The 19,080-nt window shown below is 37.2% G+C and overlaps 1 protein-coding gene across 1 annotated transcript; it reads right to left on the bottom strand.

Annotated features, from left to right (window-relative positions):
* Positions 1 to 3,220: 3,220 nt before the first annotated feature.
* Positions 3,221 to 18,725, bottom strand: IL18R1 (interleukin 18 receptor 1). The gene is made up of 10 exons (XM_009997884.1): positions 18,677 to 18,725; positions 17,392 to 17,632; positions 11,525 to 11,702; positions 10,458 to 10,611; positions 9,894 to 9,956; positions 8,979 to 9,135; positions 8,676 to 8,809; positions 7,044 to 7,205; positions 5,240 to 5,398; positions 3,221 to 3,618 (listed from the first exon to the last, which is right to left on the bottom strand). Exons 1-10 carry the CDS (start codon positions 18,723 to 18,725, stop codon positions 3,221 to 3,223), a joined length of 1,695 nt encoding a protein of 564 aa, XP_009996186.1.
* Positions 18,726 to 19,080: the final 355 nt, after the last annotated feature.

The following is a 19,080-nucleotide window of genomic DNA, read 5'->3' as shown; positions in this document are numbered from 1 at the left end:
AATAAAGGAAGCGAAGTTCTTATAGTAAGAATTATGGATATGGAACTAGGCATGGTGTCCTTTTTCAGGGGCCCCTTCACTCAAAGACCCTCTTCAGAACTGGTGCAGACACTGAAGATGGACACACAGGACAGGGCATATGGACAACTATAATTCACAAACCTTCTACCTCTTCAGGCCCTTATACAATACTATGCTATAGTACTGATACTATATATAATAGTCTCAACTCTTCCCAACATTTATGTTCAAATTATCAATAGATGAGAACTCCTCTTTAATACTCTTTTTCTTCCAGCCTGCATTGTGTGTGGTAGAAAGTATTTAACCAAGAACCCTAAAAAACACAGACACTGGCTATGCTTTCACAGTCAGTACAATGGTGTAGTACATGAAAGTCACACAAAACTCTTCAAGACTGGTGACTTTAAACTGCTGTCTCCTCACTGATCCTATCTGCATCCTCCTCTTGGAAACTACATATTCCAATTTCTTGTTTGGATTTGGTTTTGTTCAAATTGTTCTACAGTACAAACGAGATATTAATTGCTTGTGAAGACCAAGTCTAATCACACTCTTGCTTTTTCTTGCATTTTTTCTTCTTATTTTAAGTTTGATTTTTGACACTTCGACACTGCTGTCTAACTGCAGCAAAAATGGAAGCAACAGATGTGGAGAGGGGGAAATAAAGTTTTATTAAGTGAAGAAGTGGAATAAAAAATCTAATATATAACACTGAAATGACCCATTACCTCAAAGCAACTATCATGTGAATTCACTTATAAATTGACCTATACATGATCAGGCAAATCAACACAAATATAATCTATAAAAGTCATATTAGCAGCTCCTTTTCTCTAGGGACTGGTAAACAGACAGCAGGCATTATCAAGCCCCAATTAAAGCCAGTAATTCAGAATATTATATCAATAAGAACAATATCTGGTGTTAATATGAGGATGCATATCCTTCATTTCCCATGTCTCCCTTTATCACAGCATGGGCAGTGATGATCAGCGATAGAGATTAAATGATGATGCCATTATATCCTTCTGTGCATTCTTTTACAGATATTGAGTAGTTCATTGTACTACATTTGAATGTCTGCTTGACTGGCATTTAAACAACTTTGCAGTTAATGCCCTTTAGCTTTCAGGCTTCCCTATGTATAGGCCTCTATACAAAACCTCAGTTCAGTCAAACTCTGTGTGGTCTCTCAACTTTCAGAGTACAGTTTCATAAGATATAGCAGGTATATGCAGTCACAGCATCTCTCCAAGCTGAGGTGAGGGGGCATTCATGGCAAATTCAATCTCAATTTATAGTAGCTGATTCTCACAGAGAGTAGGCTCAGTCCAGGGCTTTTAACAGACCATGTACACAGGTGTCACATAATACATTTGACAGTTTATTATGTTAGGCAACACATGATGACAGCATATGAAAAAACATGTGGCTGAGGAGCGAGTTTAACACCTCAGTTAAGTACCAGGAAAGTTACTAAGTTTTCTATCAGCTGTTTGACCAAGAAATGGATGTGCCTGGTATGTCTGATGACATTTCTGAAGTAGGGGCAATCATTAGTTCTGCAGGATAACGTTAAAACTGATCTGTGATTACAAGTCATAGGAAGCATCAGAACAGAAGAACTGAACCTTGAGAAAGATTTGGAAATGTAAAGAAACACATATATACAAAGCAGAAGTCCTCTTCAGCAAAAGCTTCAACCAGAGAACTGATTTTACCTAAGCACCACATTTCAATTGTTCTTTAGTTGCCTGACAGAAAGAGGGAGACCTCTTGGAGCTGATCTGAAGGACATAACAGATGTGTGCTTTGTTCCATTGTTCCTTTACATGTGCATGTTAACCTAGCAACTGCGTCATCTTCTTTTTGTGAATCCACATTTACCCTTTACTTTTATCTGAACTTCTGTCAGAAGCTATGCTTGATTACAGGATATTTGATGAATAACAAGGTATTCCATGCTCATGAATCTTGACACATTACCATGTCATCAAGCATTCCAATTTTTCCAATTCACTTGGAACATTCTAACGTTCCAATTCACTTGTTACCAAGTGATATGAGAAGGTAACAGAGCTTTTCCACTGCAGCAGCATGAAATAAGTGACAGTGTCAAAGATATGTCTCCTCAGAACTAGCATTAATTGAATGCAAGACAATGACGAGAATGGACTTGATGGTCCCCTAGCAAACTGACAAAAAGGTCTTCCAGAATCATTCTACATTGATTTCTCTCTATTGGTACTAGGAGGAAATATGGTTCCATTTTATCCAGGAATTATGTCAGATTGGTATCTTCTGCCATGCAGCTAATAATAAAAGAAGATTACCATGATTTTGAATGGCATTACTAAGTTTGTTTTAAAAAAAATAATATTAGGTACAAATGTTACAAAAGGTTAGGAATATATGTACATTTTCACATATATCCCCTACATCCCTCAGCTGAAGGTAGGTCAGGGGTTAAAGTAGGTATCAGTGTCAATGAACAAAACACTATTATTACTATTTCATCCCCCCCATTTCTCTGCCAAAATGATAATTTGTGATATTCCAAGTGAAATAGGAGGATGGAAACAGTCTTCAGCATTCCTCCAAATCACTCCCATTCAGCTTGTCTAGACCATGTACAAGTCAGTAATGAATACAGTTAGTCCAAATCTGCTCTGCTCTCTGCAACCTCCCTTTTCTCTATTTTTGCTTTATTTTTCTGCTTGCCATTGCCCAAAGCCTGCATGCCAAGCTCTCTAGGGCAGAAGCTATTTGGGTCTACTCGCAGGCAGGATCCTTACGAAATACCAAAATATAAAACCAAGAACATCTAACTAATAATACTTTGCAAATCCTGATATGTTTACGGAGAGGCATCAAAAAGTATGCAAGTATAACTAATATTGTTCTGCATTACAGGGAAATGTGAGATTAAAAGGTTTTGCATTGTGCTTCATGGCATGTGGTAAGTCCTAAGCAGAAACAAATTTCTGCTCCTTGTGCAGATCGCTGAGGAAACACTCTCTGGGATTTAGCATTAGGTTTAACATCATCCTAGCTACAGTAACAAGTTAACCATCCTGCTCAGATCTAAGACTTGGCCTTTCATGAACTCTGTCTTCCCGAAGAAGTGTGCAGTTTGTGTTTTCTAGTAGTTAGCAAAAAACGCAGTTTTCTGCAGCATCTTCTGTCTCCAGAGTTGTTATATCACAGCATTGAAGTCATGGCCCTCAGTCCATGATTGAGCCCCTTCTGAGGGCTCAAGATTATGATAGTGCCCTTTGGTGTTTATCTTGTTAGGCTTTGCTGGCATCAGGTACCGAAGGTTCTTCCAAAATCTGGAATTCACAGGGAGAGATTTATCCTTTTTCCACTTTACAACCCTCTTTGGTGTCAAAAGAGATAGTGATTCTGGCAAGAAATTGTAGTCACTAATAGGCATATATTCAATTAATATGATCTTAGTTTTTTTTTCAACAAGGACTTTATGCAGTCCACTCTCAAGTTCATATATGGATCTGTCAGAAATGTAGTTCTGGCTCAGTATAATGATTAATCTTCGGCTTTTGTCAATGAATGAATGGATATCATCAACAACCGCTGCAAATTAAAGATATATGTGTTATTAAACTACATTGAAAGGATATGGAATCAGCTTATCCTTTAACAATCAAATGTACAAAAAATGTTCCCCTTATAAAATGACAGTAGGTAAGTATCCTGTCCCTACGAGGATGTTAGTTTGCATTACAGATTGAAAGTCTGTGAAAATGAGCTCAGGTGCAGCCAAAGTTTTTCTCTGTAGCACACAAAAGCCAACATACAATCTCCAGCTACCCTAGACATATGTTAGTAGTCACACAGATAGAAGGTGACCGCAGCATTAATTTTTCCTCCAACCAGACATCTTTTTGCTCTTTTATGATAGATACATTGGAGTAATTCCACAAAAAGTCACCAACAGCAACCTCTCTCCAAATGTTCAGTAACCCTCAGACTACTTCTTCCTTTATATCACCGAATATCCAGATCTATTGCCAGTAATCCAAGGTTGAGAAGACTAGCATGTGATGCCAGAATGAGCTCCAGCTGTTTAAGATCCATAACTTTTGTCATGAGAAGCAATGAAGGAAATCAAACTGATACGCTTCAAACAGCCATGCAATAAATTGAATTCTCATGCACAACTCCCTGTGCTTGCTTCAGCACCATGGCACAAGATCTACAGAGACCAGAGATCTAAAAAACATGCCTTGTGGGGAAAGTAAAGCCAAACTGCAGAAGTAACATAAAGAAGAGAAAACTGAGAGAAGGAGGCTAACAACGATATTACAATACACCAAAGGCTCCTGTAAATTAGAAGGAAATACTTAATTTTCCATATTCACATTAGAGCAGACCAGAGAACAGGAAACAACCTAAAACTATTAAAAGAATCAGACTGGACGCTTAATAAAGACCTTTCTTCATACTTAAGGAAAGAGAACAACTGGGAGAAAGTGGCTTGGGAGAGCTGTGGCATCTCCCAAATTAGACAAATGTTAAGTATGAATACAAAGAGACAAGATCTTGCCTTGTGAAGGAGGCTGATTGACCTTATTGTTCTGTGCTTTTAACAATGAAATCTCATTTGTCAGCTAGATCTTTGGACTAACTGTAACCCCCAGTATCTTTTTTCCAAGGATCTGCAAAAGGCCATCTATCCATAGATCATTTAGAGAAACAAAATTCCGTGTTTTCATTTCTATTTTGTTATGGCACCCATTACATTCACAAAACAGTTTCAACTACCACACTGAAGGTACAGCAAATGTAAAATTTACCTGAGAATAACTAGTACCAGAGACTGCTCTGTGCAGTAAATATGAGTTCATTCTTAGGCACCTGATCACAGCAAAAGCAGAGCAAGAGCATTATTACTGTGAAATATCTGTGTTCTCACCTTTATTTTTTCTATGCTAGCTTTTTCATCTCTCCATCTTGGTCCTATGTAAAGATACGTGTGTGTGTGTGCATGTGTGGGTGTATATGAATTCCTAAATATAGCTATAAAATATGTAAAATGTGTGCATGTGAACTTTGAATATAAGGTCTAGATCAAACGACAAATGTAGCATTTCATTGCACTGCACATTTGATAGAATTCTTTCTAATGACAGACTTTTAGCTTTGTGTGAAAATGATGTGCCTATTTAATGACAACAATATTCAATGCACTTACCGCCACCAGGGGACACATCCCTCTCAAATATACATAACTTGTACCCGAAGTTTTCTTCTAATATTGAGGGCAATATATTCAAGGCAAATTCTCTCTCTTCTTCACTAGGAGAAATGCAGTCTTTCAGGTAAGACACAAATGCATCATATTCTTTTCCATCTGAAAAGAAATCACCAATTGTCACCTTGTTAGCAATCATTAGAAATATACAATCTGATTCACCATTCTGGTTTTCAAAGTTACTGTCTCTATAGCAAATCATCAAGAAACTGCTGCTCTTTCCTGTAGTATCCAAACAGTCTTCAAAGAAAAAAAAAAAAATCAATCTAAATTTGCTACAAAAGTTTCTGATTGCATGCAGAAAGTGTTTGAAAATAACACAACCTTTCTACACTGAGCTGTTTTTAAATAAAATCAGATTAATGTAACCAGTTAGTCACAGCTGTGATAATCAAGAAAATTAAGGGAAGTAAAAAATATGTCTGTAAGCTGTTGAGAATGCTATTCAAGTGATAACCTAGATTTCTACATTTATTTTAGTCTTTGTCTAAGGCTATAAAGTAGTCCTGTAGAATGAGTAGTGGCAAAGGAAAATAAACCACATTATTATTGTAATTACGAGATTATACTATGTCTGGTCATGCTTTGGGCAGTAATTTACAAACACAAAATTTAGACAAATGTGGAGGCCAATTCAACAACACTGAACAGTATGGAACTGAACCTTGCTACAGAACAACTGTCTGGATTGATACAGTGGCATACAGAGCTTTGCATCTTAAACTGTATTTTTTTTGCTTCCCTTTCTGTATGTTTTACTACATGTAGATCATAAAAGTGAGCAAAAACTAAAGCCCATGAAACCCAACACATTCAAGAGCTCTAGGAGTAGGAAATCCATTGCCTTATATCAGACAGATCCTTCAGGGTGGCCTAGTCCAGGTTCTTGGAGATCTTGCCTGTAAGCCAGTGTACACAGTGATCATAGAATCATAGAATGGTTAAGATTGGAAGGAACCTTAAAGATCATCAGGTTTAAACCTCCCTGCTATGGGCACGGGCACCTCTGACATCTAACATCAACAGGTAGATAAACGATGCTGGCAGGCATGACTTAGATCCACCCATCACTGAGAAATCTCCAACCACTGACATTTATTCAAGCTCAATTCAAGCTGATCTATAGCCTAAGGAAGGCTAAGAAAATAAGGTACTTATATACAGAATTTTTTTTCACCACAATTTTCAGAAAAATTATACCCAGAACTGGGTAACTGTCAGCCTTGCTCCTTAAATAAAGGTCACAGTAATGCCCACTAAGATACCAGTAGTGTGCTGTCCTGCTGTCTTCTAGTGGATTTAGTGACAAACTTATAAATATTGCAATGGTCTCCAAAATCAAGGAAGTATTTTAACCTTCACCTCACTGAACGATATAAGTGAAGTGAAAATAAATTTCTGTCAATTTGCCTGACAACTCCGTAGTGCTCATCCTATTTGCAGATAGATAATTGTAAACTTCTCCACCTTCATCAACTTTTGTGATTAATAATATGGCAGAGCAGAGTGCATCTGAACACCACCTAGCCATGGCCACTGTGTTGTTACTGCCCCAAGTGTATAACAAATTCTTCTTAGAACCTGACCATCAAGTTCTTTTTTACATGTTCTTTGCTGATTCTACTCACAGAATGCCTGGTTTTTATTTTGCATCTTCCTCAAAGATGATTGTTTTACAGAACCTACCAGAAACTATTTTTTAAACATTACTCTTATTTCAGCATCAGCAATAGTCAGGTCATACCTTCAGCAGTATCATCTTTTCTGCATATGTTCCTGTAAAATAGAACTAAGTCAACTCTAAACATCACACAGACAAACACTGCAGCCACAGCAACACATGGAAATAGTACAGCCAGGACCATTCCAGTAGTAAATATGTGCACAGGCAAATCTTGGGTGTTCCCTGTAAAACAGAAATTATAGCCTTAACAGAAAGTATTATGTGACAAGATTATTCAGTAATGATGGCATCTTAAAATCACCCCAAAAAATTACAGTACTGATGTGAATCCTTTCCTGCTTCAAGCATATATGCATGCCATTTGTCCTGAGATGAAGAAGAGCTACAGAACATGGATTACTCTAAAAGTTGGAGACACAATCTTGCACACATTTGTACACCCTCCATTCACATAAATAAACTGTATGCGGGTTCAAAGCTGACACTACGGGTCCTCATAGATGTACAGCATCCCCAGCTGATAGTCATCCACTTTTAGGATCAGTTTTCTTTTGGTTCTTTATTATTTCCTGTTATTCTGTACCTTTCAGCCTTCTCTCAGTCCATCCATTAACAGTCCTTAATGTCCCCTTTAATCTCTTGGCCGCGATACATTTTTTCCTTCTGTCTCTACTCCCTCTCAAGCTTCCTTTTTTTAGTTTCTCTCTTAATTATTATTTTTTCTTTTTAGTTCCAAATACAGATTTTTTACTCTTAAACCTTTGTGAAGTCTTTATGAAGGCACTGTCAAGCCATGCTAACTGTAGTCTGTATTTTATTTGCTTTATTATGGACATCCTCTTTTGACTAGTCTATTTTCACAGATTTCCTCCCAGTTACGCTTGGAAAGGTCAGAGAGGGATGGAAAATTAGAAGGGAATATCCATTTGTCATGAATCTCCAGGCTGTCAGGACTACAAAAATGAAGTACTACTATATGGTAGGGATCCATGGCTAGCAGGATAGAGTCCCTGATAAGAGAAAAAGCATCAACCAGAACACTCCAGGCATTATCAAGAATATAAAATATTGACCTTTCCAGGGGAAAAAAAAAAAAAAGAAAAAAAAAAAAAAAGAAAAAAAAAAAAAAAGAAAAAAAAAAAAAAAGAAAAAAAAAAAAAAAGAAAAAAAAAAAAAAAGAACTGCAAAATAAACCAAAACACAACAAAACACAACAAAAACAACCAAAATCTCATATTTTAATTTTAGAAAGAGCTGCCTAATGAACAAAGTGATCCAAAGAGCAGACTCTGGGCTGCACCAAACTTTGGGTAGTTAACCCCCAAGATCCCAGAAATCTGATGAGTAGAAGAACACAGGGCAAGCTCTGTCATGGGATCTAACAAAGTGCCACCCACAGTTCTGTCAGTCAGAGCATAGCTCAGCCTTCCCCAGATGTGTCCATGGCAGCAGTGGTTGAACTCTGGAGCCTTCACACAACTTCTCTAGAAACACGGCAGCAAACTCTGTCTCAGAGCAAGATGAATCACTGAGGGGCTTGTTACATCCAGCAGCAGATAGACCAGGGCCTCCATAAGCACACAGGCATATTTGGAGAGATGCTCTGAGATCAGTATGCCACCCTCAGGATTGGGAAGGCTGGTATGATTTATTATTACATACAAGGAGTATGATTCATAGAATATACCATACCTTTCTTCAGCTTCACTATTTTTATTTGTGTTCTTTCATCAGCTTGCAACATGCAGGTGAAATTCTGATGTATGTCATTATCTGTTACTTTTTTAATCCTTAGTAGCCTTGTGACATAGAACTTGTTTTCCAACCTGCAACAAGGAATGGTCTTAGCAACACTACCTGTACAGAAACATACAACCAGCTGAGGAAAAGGTTCTAAAACAACCTCAGACTGAGGTTTTACTGGATTTGCAGTTCCACAAAGTGCAGAACATTATCACACGCAAAAAAAAAGTACAGTATTTTCAGGAAACCTACTGTATTTTTTTTAACTCTTCTTCACATATTGAAGGTTCATTCTCAGGGATACCTGTACATTTTTCTGGAAACGTTTGATTAATTATCCAGTAGAGGCTAGCATCTTCTCTCATATAATAACCCAAGAAACCTGTGCAATTGAGTATCTTGTCTTTACCTAAACAAAGCATAACATGACAAGATCTAGTTAGAAGTAGCATTCGTGCTCATAGTGCAGTAAAATGTCAGCTTTCCAAACAACGTATTCCATGTGCTCCTTTTTCTGGACATTGTAGACCCTGCACAATACTACATGTGTTCCACCTGCACTGGTGATGGCTTCAGCAGATGTGCACAGTGCTCTGTTGCACCCCGTTGCAGAGTGACAGTCATCCACTGCTTTGTCTCAGATGAACTATCACAGACAGAAGAGTTTACATAAGTCAGTGAATCTCAGGCTTTAGAAAACTAAAGAGAGTTGGACAACAGATCTGCAGGCTTGCACTGCCAGGACTGTCAGACCTCACACTTCTCACTTCCCTGTAGAATGACATCATCAACTGCAACAGGTATTAAGAGGATTGCTCATTACCACTCTTTTCTGAACAAACTGTATGTTGTTCACACATTGTTCTGTGCAGTTTGCTATCTACAAAAGAAAGCCATGGAGATGGTTTATCATCACCACCATTTTCTGGTCATAGCAGCAGCATCAACTTCAGCCTCTGTAAAAGGGTACAGTCTGTGTACTCGCATATCAGTCATGGAATACACTAAGCAAAATATAACCAGATGTGAGAATGCATCAGACCCAGGAGGGTGCACAGACAATTCTTAGTTTGATTACACTTAGCCAGTACATCAACCATAAAGAGACCAGAACAAAACCACATATATGCAGTAGCTACCACAAAGATTCTTGTAGTGGTTTGATACCTATTTCTGTTTCAATTTCTTCATCACGCCCAACTATCTCCAAAGTTACAGCCTCTGGTGCATCTAAAATAGAAAGAAGTATTGCTATTGAAGGAATAGCTTACTTACATCCACAGTAAAAATTACACATTTGTTTTATCTCCAAAACTAATCACATGCATTCTATTTAATTTAAAAAACAGTATCTGGACTCTGGCATTGTTCAGTAGTTTAAAACAGAGTATCTCCTGTTGAATTTTTTTCACAGGCATATTTATACAGTGCATGATCTACAGTGGCTGGAAAGCTTCTTCCCTGAAACTCTTAGTAAGCGTGTATTACACAGCAGCTAATTTTGAAAAAAATAGAACTGCAAAGACAACATGCTACTTAAACTTCACTAAATTGGTTATACATCACATATACTTCTGCTGCTTTTTTTTTTATTTTTTAAATTTTTGTGAATACTTCAGAATAGCAGATTTATCCCTTACATATATTTATTAACTGAGAATTGTAATTAAAAATCTCCACAGTAAAGAGAACCTAAAAAGTATGCTTCAGAATTTTAGAAAGCTTTCTTACCTTCTTCTACTACCAGTTTAATTGTATTTGTGCTGTGGTATGTCTTTCCTTCATGACTGATTAGAATTTTACAGGTATATATCCCAGAGTGCTGTACTGTTAAGGTTTTAAAATCTAGTTCCCGCTCTGTTTCATTTTCATAACTCTTACAATCCTGCATCAATAAAGACAGAAAATACTATTTTGCAGCAAGCACACATTTAAAACCTTAAAGAAGTCAAAAACAGTTTTTGAAATGAAGTGTCACCATCACTCTTGCACTATCTCAATGACATTTATCTGACTCCAAATAGGTGAGGGCGCAGTTTTCGGTCTTGGTCTCTTCAATGTAACATTGGAACATTTAACTCATTCAAAGTTGAGAGCACTGTAATTCCAACTAATTGTCTGAATATAAAAACGCTGTATTAGAAATGTAAATGCACTCATCTATTTATTTCAAAATGCTGGCTTGGGTCTGTAGGTGTCACCTGCTTCTGGTCAAAAGTTGTCAAGACTTTGGAGGAGCTTTCAGGTTAAAGCAAAATGCCTCAACAGTAGAGAAAGTGATGATCTCGGACGGACACAAGGTTGGGCTCTCGTTCATTTACCTTCCCTATCCCAAAAAACAAACTCTGGCTTGTTTTTGGTTGTTTTTAAGTCATCATACAAGCTAAGTGAAAAGTCTTGTGAAAACACATTGATATTTGGTTCTGTTCTGAATTACCTCAGATCAAGAAGGGAAACTATCACTGTTGGAAACTCTGCAGGGAATGGATATTTCCTGGATACAGATGCTTACTACCTGGTTTTTATACAAAAGGCATGTGTGATGATCCCTGTTTTATCTATCTCAGCTTGGGGCATGACAGGAGGGCTTAAAAAATTCTCACCCAATTAAATGCCAAGGATATTTAGGCCCAAGGATGGCTGCTTTATCTCTCATACCATATTATGTATTGAAATACTAGTCACCAGTATACTCAGCCACAACAGAGGACAGTCTGGGATATGATCCTGTAATGAGGAAAACTTATCCACCCATGGCCCTATCCATTTGGTTTGAGTGACACTGTTTCAGGAATTACCTTGTACCATGTTATGCTGTCATTTTCATTGACAGACAAAGCACTGCATTTCAGTGAATGACCTGTTCCAGCATTTTTTATTTCTGTAGTTAAATGATTTTCATTGAAACAGCTGCTTGTATTTCTTTCAAGTACATTCAAGGTCCACTTTTGAATTGTGACATTTTGTATTCCATTGCTATGGAGAAAAAAAAAAAAACGAGTTACAAAACAAAATGCAAACAAATTCTCTAATACATCTGTTAAGTACTTGTACAGTGACCCAATTATTTATATTCCACTTCAGTACTTTTCCACCCCCAAATCTAGGTTATTTCCCATAATAAAAAATATTATCTAAACTAAGCCATTTATCATAAAATTTGACAATACCATTTTGCTTATTAATTGTGACAATACTCGCTATATCAACCAGAATAAGAATGCAACAATCTGTGGTATCATGTGTAGTTACAAGTGAGCCTAAAAGAGTTCAGGATCCCAAATCAGCTAGTGATTTTGCAAGTTTAATCCCCCATGCATTGCTAAGTTTTAAAACAGGAACTGAAAAACCTAATTGCAAAGTATGCAAAAAAAATAAGATGGGCAACTCTGCTATTGTTCACAAAGCAACATTATTCATTGTTTGAGACTGCACAGGTATTTTGGAAATATTTCTAAATTACACAAGTCTCATGCATTACGGAATTCACTTATGGATTCAAGCATGTCCACAAAACAAGGTATTTTGCAAGAGCGAGGAGCTACCAGCTTAAAAGCAGAGTCATCATATCCCATAAATTGCCTATAGAAGCACAACTGAATATGCTCCAAAAATGCCACTTTTGAATATCCAGATGACCATCATCATTCAGATATCTACTATTTTCTAGACCCATATTCCTCTAAATAATCAGAATATTGCTGTGAGTTTTTTCATTGCTGGATATGTCCAAATCCATGACTATCAAGCAAAAAGAAGTGGGACATATTAAGTTGGTGGTCTTAAGTTGACGGTTTTAAGTTGGTTTAAGTTTGGCAAAGTTGGGCTAATTTTGACAAAGCTAGGGCTTAAGAGATAGTCATATGCTGCTGAAAGACAGCAGGTGAGTTTTCACAATTAGTACTTAAATCTCCTATTTTTTACTGAATAAGTAGGGTCTTGCAAAGCAAAAGAAAAAGCAATCACAGAACACTACCCTTCAGTGTCAGCCATATCTTCATAAATAGGTTTGAACCTTTCTGTCTCCAAGAAGAGAAAAAGGAACTGTTCCTGGGAGAACTGAAACTGTCCAAGAATCGTTTTTATGAGAAGGGCTAAGGAGACACAGAAGTCAAAATGAAGAAGCAGACCTGACAAGTATATCAGCTCAAACACCATTCTCGACTGACATGTCTTTTACTGTTACAAGATTCAGAACAACTATTAGGACACCATTTATATGATTAATTAAGACCAAGGGGGGGTTTTTTGGTTGGTTTGGGTTTTTTTTACCTTTTTAAGCTCTTCAATCCAATGTATTTCTAATTTTTTTCTCATCCCCTTCATGCTGTACCCCTTTCTCAGCCTACACAGGTTCTCCTTGTTCTCCTTACCCACTTGAGTTATTCACTACTCGTAATTGCAACTGACAATCTTTATCAAAACATAGCGGTTTGGTTTCTCAATCAGCTAACTATGGTGTCATAAACAGGAAAAACCTTATCAAAACTTTTCCATCAGAGATGGACCCACTCTGTGGGTGGAGTCCTTCTCACCTATTCTTCAACATCATATCTACCCATTTAAATCAGAGCTTTTAATCACAGTCACAGTGGGACCACAGCCAATATTCACTCTCTTAGAGTGCAGTTTATGTGACCTATTTTATACACTTGGTTTAGGACAAAATAGTCTGTGGCCCAGAAAGGCCTAAAAAGGCCTTTTTCTCCCTGACAATAAAGGTACCTAAAAAGTATCTTAGGTGTAGACATAAACTTAAGTTTCAATTAATTCCACTGAGTCTGTGTGTTCCTTTTGGCATCACACTAGTAACTGGATACTGTTGGAAAAGTTATCTATCCAAAACCTCTGACAATTTCACTATCTAGATTCAGCAAATGGCCTTCCGGTACCTGAAGGGGGCCTACAGGATAGCTGGTGGGGGGTCTTTTTACAGGGACTTGCAGTGAGAGGACAAGGGATAATGGTTTCAAGCTGAAAGAAGAGAGATTTAGGTCAGAGATCAGGCATAAATTCTTCAGTGTAAGGGCGGTGAGACACTGGAATAGGCTGCCCAGGGATGTTGTGGGGGCTCCATCACTGGTAGTGTTCAAGGGCAGGTTGGATGGGGCTTTGAGCAGCCTGTTCTAGTGGAAGATGTCTCTGTCCGTGCACAGGAGTTGGAACTCGATCTCTAAGATCCTTTCCAACTCAAAAAAAAATTGTGATTCTGTGAAAAGGATTGGTAAAGTCACACGTTCTCCTCAGCACTGTCACTCCACAGAGGCTTTCTTCTGCGATCATATTTGGTGAAATCACTTCAACAAATATGAGGACTTCAACTTATATGAGGATTTGAGGATTTCACCTTAAGTGGATCAAGGTCTGATGAGCCAAAACAAAAAGAAAAGAAAAAAAAAAAAGAAAAGAGAAGAAAGGAAAAAAAGACACACACACACAAAACATGCACATACACAGAAAAAAAAGGTGCATTGTTTAAGCTGCTAGTGTCTGAGCTGTTGTATCTCTATCATGGCTTTCACTTGCTAAGATTCTTCAGTGATAATCTGTGGGAAACAAAACCATTTCCGGCTTGACAGCTTTTCAACTCCCTCCACCAAACCCACTAAAATGGTCCAACAAAACAACTCGGGAGAGGATAAAGGGAAGTGAAAGCTCTTAGAGAATACAAACCGAGTTTACTGGATACATTTTCAACTCTACATCATCCTCAGTTATTTCACTGCAACAAGTGTAATTTTAAAATTTCAGTCTATTGCAAGGAACTGACCCTCTTGCTACAATATTAATACTAAATGTGTGTGTTCCTACTGCTTTCGCTGTTCTAAACACATGGACCAAGTGAGCAGCATTAGGATCTTAAAATATATCATGCTTTTATCAATGATCTCTATTTTCATTTTTTTCAGGAACTTGTAAATTCCCTTAGTTTCAAGGTTAGCAACACAGAGCAACCAGATGACCTGCTTTTTTTGTATCCTGTTTTTCCCTTTGATAACCACAAGACATAGGCTATGAAAAAAAACCTATACAATTTAGCAATCCTGCCAAGGATGCATGGCACAGTTTTTCTGCTTACAACTGCCACTTACAAGTGCATATTAAATCTTTTCTTTTCAATAAATGTCACTGAAAATGGACGCATTCAGGCATACAGGTGATGTCTATGAATTGCTGAATTTATATCCTAGTCGACCATACTGACAAACATACATGAACACATCAACACACACATATGTGCACCTTAGCTGTCTATGCCACCTCAGCAGGACACTTCCATTTGAACTGGAAAACAGATTCTTCTTTAAATCAAAAACAAGTGGATAAAACACCATAAATGCATTGTTAAATCATTTTCATAGACTCATAGAACCATTCAGGTTGGAAAAGACCCCTGGGATCACCGAGTCCAACCATCATCCCTACTCTACAAAGTTCTCCCCTAAACCGTCTCCACCAACACCACATCCAAACGACCCTTAAACATATCCAGGGATGGTGGTGACTCAGCCACCTCCCTGGGCAGCCTATTCCAGTGTCTAACCACTCTTCCTGTGATTTTTTTTTTTCTAGTGTCCAGTCTAAACCTCCCCTGTTGCAACTTGAAGCCCTTCCCTCTTGTTCTATCTCTAATTACCTGTGAGAAGAGACCAGCATCATCCTCTACAATGTCTTTCATCTGTCTTCTTGCATATTGTCAGTTTTAACATGCCAGGGAAAAATCCCTATATTTAATTAGTTTGCAAAAACTTTCAACATGTTTTGCCTTAGTTTCTTCTAGAAAATCTGCAATGTATTTAATTGTCACTTTGCTCCCAAAAACTGCCTAAACAGCTATAAGCACTTTAAAATAGGTTCCCATATAGCTTACAAATACTTACCTCAAAATGAAATAGTTAAAATTAAAAGATAAATAAAAATATATTTAGATTGTCTAATTTAATAAAAATGTTAACCTATTATAAATGCTCTGCAATTAAGCTAATTCCATTCAAATTGTCATTCTTATGAACTCTAAATCAACTCATTAGTCCACAATAGCCCACAATTTTTCCCTATTAAAAGAGAATACTGGAAGTCATCTGTGGCTGCAGAAACTATGTCTGCAAATAATCTTCTGTATTTGCTGAAATATAACTGCTTTAATATGTTTGCTGAAAGTGAGAACCATCATAAAAACTAGGCTCAAGATACCACTAAAATACCATTAAAAAAATTTCTTTATGACTCCTGTTCCAGTGGTGAAACCTATCAAGAGTTTTTTGTGTGAGGACTGAAAGATTCTGGCATGAGCTTCATACTGATCCCAACAGAAAAACTCATATCCGTATGAGGCTCACAGAAAGAAACTGGGGGTAGGGAGTTGTTTCAGAATGGTCAAAACATATTATTTTAATTAAGAAACTTTTTATTTTCCCTAAAATAGAAATGCTTTCTTTCAAAATTGAGTTTTAAAATGTAGTAGCATAAGATGATCTTAGAAAATTAAACAAAAAAGCACAAAAACAAACCTCAATTCCAAATGAATATTTTGAAATAATAAAAATATTTCTTCTGGGTTTCTTCCATAAGCAAATCCACAAATCAAGACATTTCACAAAGGATTCAGACATTTTTGTGTTTTCCAACAACCACTTTTTTTTTTTTAGAAATTTAATCTTAATAGTTTTACTGAACATCTTTTCTTTTTCTTCTTCTATATTTAAGGTGCTTTGCCTCAGTTTGGAAGTTTGCTTTTTTTTTCATACTCATTTTTACAGAGCTCTTGTAATTTACTGTGGATTTGCTGGCATTACTTAAGTCCTTTAAAATAATCAGAAAACCCCAAGGATCGTGAATTGAAGCAGGGGTTATCACAGCTTTCCTCTCTTTTGTCTTTTATTTTAGACACCTTATGACAAGTTCCTTTAGTAGCCCAGTGACTCAGGTGTGAGCCCGACCTATCCCTCCCCGTACCAAAATAAGTCAGAGCATGGATTTTATACCCCTAGTAAGGTGCTGGCAGTGGAGTAAGTCTTTAGATTTAATAGCTTTCTAGCACTATATTTAGTGAAAGGACTGTCTAGATGACTGATCAATTAATAATAATATTTGATAGCTCTTCCTTATTTGTCCTTTTGACATACGATGTTTTACAGAGGTAAGAAATCAAATTAAATTATTTCATTTGTTCTCTAAATGGCTCCAAGCCTACAAAGGTTTGCAAAGAAACCAGAGTTTGGCTATGTCACTCTATGTTTATTACTTTACAATTAGACCACTTGGCAAGCCTTGTGGTGTGAGAGCCACTCAGCACAGTAAGGAAGAACAAGCCTGGTGGAGAAGACAAGCAAATGTTTCCTTTACTAGGCAGTGCACAGATAGGTTGCCTATCACTCATTTTGCTTAGGTAATTAATTAGAAACCAGCAGAAAACGCTATCTGCCTTACCAAAAGTTTTACAGAACCTTTAAAAGGTTGCATATGCCTATGGCTGTTTGTAAATATTATAGGTCTGCCTGGGTGGTTATTGCAAAATTATGTGGAAAATGACACCACAGTCAATGTAGTTTCCTGCACCTCCTTTGTACACATGCCACTAGCAATTCAGAGCAAGACAAAGCAATTAGCTTCTTTATAGACAAGTGCAAAGGCAAAATGTTCACCCAGTAGCTTCTGCACCCACCTGTGAGTGACAGAGTAGCTCCCAGAGTCACTGAGTTCAGCTGGCCAAAACTCCAGAAAATTCATTTGGGAAAAAATCCTGTCTGTCTCCTTTATCAGTTGCTGCTTTCCAGCATTTTCTTTATACCAGTTTATTGTGTATGCTTCTTCCTGAAGATGTTCTTGCATTGACTGAAGATAACAAAGGAAAAAATATTCCCCTTCCAGCACATCAATGGAGGAACGAAGGGGACACAGCTTCTCTTCAGAGAAAAAGGAAAAAAAGATACATTAGGAAGCCAAGTACTGGTTTCAGAAAAAGACGTTAGTTTGACTTCGAAGTCATTTGCTGCTCCACTGGTCTTTTATAAAGTTACTTTCTTTCAGCAGAGTGGTTTGGCAGTATTTATTTGTTGCAGCAATATTTATTTCCGTCCAAGAACTCAGTTTTCAAAGTCTTTATTCTACCTCACCCATGCAAAACCAGAAAGAAAAAGGGGGGGGGGGGGGGGGGGGGGAAGGACATTTCTGAATAATTCTTTCACATGGCTCAAATAGCATTAGAATCAAATATGCACAAACAGCACAATCTGGCCTCACAGTAAAGTAGCTGCCACAAATGGAAGCGGAAAGGTGAAATTCTTCCCATATAGTTTGATGTGACAAATATGGCTACTCCTTAGAACTGGTCAACTGTCATAAAAGTAGAGACCCAATGAAGTAACATTCCCATTTTCTTATCTGCTGAATTAAAAATAAACCATTATGTGGCTAGATTACTAAAAAAAGAAAATAATATTGGATCAATTACCTTGCATAATACTATGTGTGTAAAATTTAAGTCTTAAAGTTGGCATTTCCATTTGAATTTCCCAAATGTGCCTTTGCATACAGAAGTCATAAAATATACAGTAAGGTGACCATGGTCTTAACATTAGTAGTCAAGAATAAAGTAAGCCTATTTCTCCTGAGGTTCTCAGAGATCATTGTTGTTCAGCAACTATTGTGACCACACTTCTGAATGGCAGAAGAAGAAGCAGACTCATTTTCTTCCTTGCTGTGGCTCTTCATACAGCCATGCTCCTATACAACACCATCAAGTGTCTTCTTTTTTTATTTCCTAATTTTGGTATTTTGGATCAAATTTCCCAAGTCTGGAGCTGGGCTGAAGCTGCCAAAACCTTTCAGATTTTGTTCTTAGCTGCAAAATACAAATCTTGCCCCACTCTGAGCAACTGTCAAGAAGATGCTACATATTCAGCAAATGTTTTGAAGGTTCTACCATTGAAATGAAAATTTATACTTACGAGTGGCAGATTCAATGATAAACATTAAAAAATAAATACTCAGAGTCATTTTCTTGAGTTATTTCTCACTTCTTCTCCGGAAAAATGGAACTGAGTTCTTGCTTGTTCTGACAGCCTAAGAAATACAGATTCACAATTCATCACCAGTGCAGTGAAATTTATTCTTTTGAATGTGTAAGCAGTATAACTATTGCCTGGTGCTCAAGATGGCTTTCCAAGTGGAAAGTTACACATTTCTATCACAACAACTATTTTCATACACCAGGTATTGTACCTAGATTTTTCTTGACAAGTTTATTTCAAATGCAGAAAGTCCTTCCTGCGTTTTCTTGTTCACTAGATGTCTCTCACATTTCTGATTAAACTGACAATCTTATAGAAGGATTCAAACTTAGATCCCAAGC

The sequence above is a fragment of the Chaetura pelagica genome, unplaced genomic scaffold, assembly GCF_000747805.2.
Source record: "Chaetura pelagica isolate M959 unplaced genomic scaffold, ChaPel_1.0 scaffold123, whole genome shotgun sequence".
NCBI classification, from domain to species: domain Eukaryota; kingdom Metazoa; phylum Chordata; class Aves; order Apodiformes; family Apodidae; genus Chaetura; species Chaetura pelagica.
The sequence above is the reverse complement of the archived record's forward strand: the minus strand, read 5'-3'. Positions and strand labels throughout refer to the sequence as shown.